The 3449-nt window shown below is 50.9% G+C and overlaps 1 protein-coding gene across 2 annotated transcripts in view; it reads right to left on the minus strand.

The window, feature by feature from the left end:
- Positions 1-3449, minus strand: part of nptxrb (neuronal pentraxin receptor b) — a 13489-nt gene that overhangs the window by 8310 nt on the left and 1730 nt on the right. Inside the window, exons 1-2 of one of the 2 annotated variants that reach the window (XM_025058409.1) lie at positions 3363-3448; positions 2407-3167 (exon numbers count right to left, since the gene is read on the minus strand). In XM_025058409.1, coding sequence (XP_024914177.1) covers positions 2407-3162 — 756 coding nt within the window. In that variant the 5' untranslated portion in view covers positions 3163-3167; positions 3363-3448. Of the gene's footprint in view, positions 1-2406; positions 3168-3362; position 3449 lie in introns of those variants that run through there. The other variant, XM_025058410.1, reaches the window with a different exon arrangement.

The raw sequence follows: 3449 nt of genomic DNA on the forward strand, positions 1-3449 counted from the left end.
GAACGCCCGGGATCCCCGCGGCTTCCCCCTGCTCTTGCCGCCGCCGCTGCTGCTGGAGGTGCTCTCCTCCTTCCCTTTAAATCGACTCCCCTATACGAGGAGGAGGGGGAGGCGGGGCGCGAGGCGCGGGGGGGGGGGGGGGGTGGGGGGGGGGGGCAGGGGGTAAAGAGGGAGAAACGGTGGCTGTTGTTGTTGTTGTTGACTGTTAGGACGATTTATAAGATCAGGAAAGATGCTGAGGCAGGAAGTGGACGCCCAGGATATAAATTCACACTGAAGAGACAAACTCATCCCAGTGTGTGTGTGTGTGTGTGTGTGTGTGTGTGTGTGAGCCCCCCCCCTCTATGTCTCAACCTCAGTGCGTACACACACACACACACACACACACACACACGCCCTCTTCAGCGTCCAGCCAGCTTCATCTTTTATTTATATCTCTTGGATGCAGAGGTTGAGGGGAGAGGAGGCTGACACTGGGGGGGGGGGTTCTGTTGATGGTGGTGGTGTGTGTGGGTGTGTGTGTGTGTGTGTGTGTGTGTGGGCTGGTGGTGTGATCCAGCAGGTGGAAAGATTTCCCCTGAGATGGTTGAGGAGTGTGTGTCACAAGAGTCTTGTCAGGAAGACAAGAAGAGAAAAAAAAAAAAAGAAGAAAGAAACTGTAGAGAGACTGATGAAGAAGGAGGGTGATGAAGGAGGAGGAGGAGGAGGAGGATGAAGGAGGATGAAGGAGGGTGAAGGAGGAGGAGGTCAGGTTCACAACACTTCATAATCCCTGTTAGTCTAAAAATCAATGATCAGATCAATAACTGAGACGATGGCGTCAAAAACACCAACACAACATGTCCTCACATATAAAATGAAATATAAAAAATACAGCTGTCATTATTTCTTTGTAGTGTTTGTGGTTGATTCATACATTTAAACCTCATTAACCTGTTGCTAAATATTTGGCTCGACCTGCAAAAAATTACTGTCAAAAACAATCAGTCCTGATCAAAATCCCTCCAGGAACAGGAACAGGAACAGGAACAGGAACAGGAAGAGGAACTAGAAAACAACAGTTCTGTTTACGTACCATGGACTGTGATCTGGTCCGGGGGCAGAGGCTGCTGGTCAGAGTCTGACTCAGTCCAAACACATCACACAACAACTACTAAATCATTCAGGTGGGGGTTAATTCCTGGCCACTCTACAGAGACCATCAGTCAACCAGTCTCTGATGGTACAGACCATGGTACCGACTACAGTACAGAATATAGTACAGACTAAAGTACATACTACAGTACAGACCAGGGTACAGACTACGGTACAGCCTACAGTACAGACTACGGTACAGCCTACAGTACAGACTAAAGTACAGACTACAGTATAGACTACAGGACAGACTACAGGACAGACTACAGGACAGACTACAGTACAAACTACAGTACAGACTGCAGTACCGACTACAGTACAGAATGCAGTACAGACTACAGGACAGACTACAGTACAGACTGCAGTACAGACTACAGTATAGACTACAGGACAGACTACAGGACAGACTACAGTACAGAATGCAGTACAGACTACAGGAAAGACTACAGTACAGACCATGGTACAGACTACAGGAAAGACTACAGTACAGACTAAAGTACATACTACAGTACAGACCACGGTACAGACTATAGTACAGACCATAGTACAGACCATGGTACAGACCACGGTACACACTACAGTACAAACTACAGTACAGACTGCAGTACCGACTACAGTACAGAATGCAGTACAGACTACAGGACAGACTACAGGACAGACTACAGTACAGAATGCAGTACAGACTACAGGACAGACTACAGTACAGACTACGGTACAGACCAGGGTACAGACCATGGTACAGACTACAGTATAGACTACAGGACAGACTACAGGACAGACTACAGGACAGACTACAGTACAAACTACAGTACAGACTGCAGTACCGACTACAGTACAGAATGCAGTACAGACTACAGGACAGACTACAGTACAGACCATGTTACAGACTACGGTACAGCCTACAGTACAGACTACGGTACAGACTATGGTACAGACTACAGTACAAACTACAGTACAGACTGCAGTACAGACTACAGTACAGACCACAGTACAGAGTGGTCTGTACTTGCTGGTCTTTGTGAGTCCAAATTATTCAGTGACAAAAAAAAAGTTTTATTAAGAAAGTGGAAAGAAGCTGTGACGAAGTTCTAAAAGCGTGAAAAATGATGAAATTGTCCATAAATAATAGTCATCCTTTTGACATTAAATGATTAGAGTTTTTCTTCAATCATGTAGGAGTTCTGTGATGTTTATTTACAGACTGGTTCACACCCTGAACAACAGTTTGTTTTTTGTTTTTTTTACCAAACTCCGCTCTCTCGACTGACTCACCTCCAGCTTCTCGATGCGGTCCTTCAGGTCCATGATGGCCCGGGCCAGCTCCTCCACAGCCCGTGCCGTCTGCAGCTGCGCGGCCGAAGAAGAGCTCACATCATCCCCGGCCATTACGCGGCGGTTCCCGCTCCAGACCCCGATGCTTCTCTCCGGGCTGTTCCTGTCGTCCTCCTCCAGGCCGCTCTCACACTCCCCCAGCTTCCCGGTCAGTTCCCGGATGGTCCTCTGGTCCATGAGGATCTGGTCGTTCTGCTGCAGGACGGTCTGCCGGAGCTCCTCGGCGGTGGAGCGGAGGTAACTCCAGTCTTCATCACCGGCTCCGTACAGCGGCTCGTCCTCCTGCTGCTCGTGCTCCCGCTCCCGCTCCCGCTCTCTCTTCTGCTGCAGGTCCTTCGTGTTACAATCACCCACCGGCACAGGTGTGCAGATTAAGCGGCTGAAGCTGAACTGCTTGGCGGCGCCTCCTCCCGTCTCCTCGCCGAGGTTGAGCTCGTTCAGGGTCGGCACTTCCAGCCCGATGCTGCCGATTCCGTTGCCGCCGTCGTAGGACTCCGCGCCGTGGAGCGCACCGAGCGGTCCGGCGTGAGCCACGGATCCGGGCTCCAGAGGCTGCAGCAGCGTCTCCGACGTCACTGTGCCGTTCTCTCCGAGAGGCGCGGCGCGTTTACGCGGATAAACACTGGCGATGATGCAGATGACCGCGCCGAGGAAGGCCAGGGTTCCCGCTCCGACCAGAACCACCACGAACTTCATGGTTACTGTGGAGACATGTGGTGGAAAACAAACGTCACTGGTCAGTTTTACCGATGTTGTTTTGTTGTTTGTTGTCCCACAAACATCAGTACAATCTTTAGTTTGTTAACATTTATCCTGCAGTGAGGACCGGGACCAGAGCCGAGCCCGAGTCCGGGTCACCACGGCCGGATTCAAAGATGCTGAGCTGCGGTACTCACGCGGAGAGGATGTTTTTCCAGGTGTAGCAGTGACGGCACGGTTCAGTCTGACCCTCCGAGCTGCTCCTCACTCAGAGCCGCCGTTGG

Source organism: Cynoglossus semilaevis, chromosome 9 (genome assembly GCF_000523025.1).
Source record: "Cynoglossus semilaevis isolate Cse_v1.0 chromosome 9, Cse_v1.0, whole genome shotgun sequence".
NCBI classification, from domain to species: Eukaryota; Metazoa; Chordata; class Actinopteri; order Pleuronectiformes; family Cynoglossidae; genus Cynoglossus; species Cynoglossus semilaevis.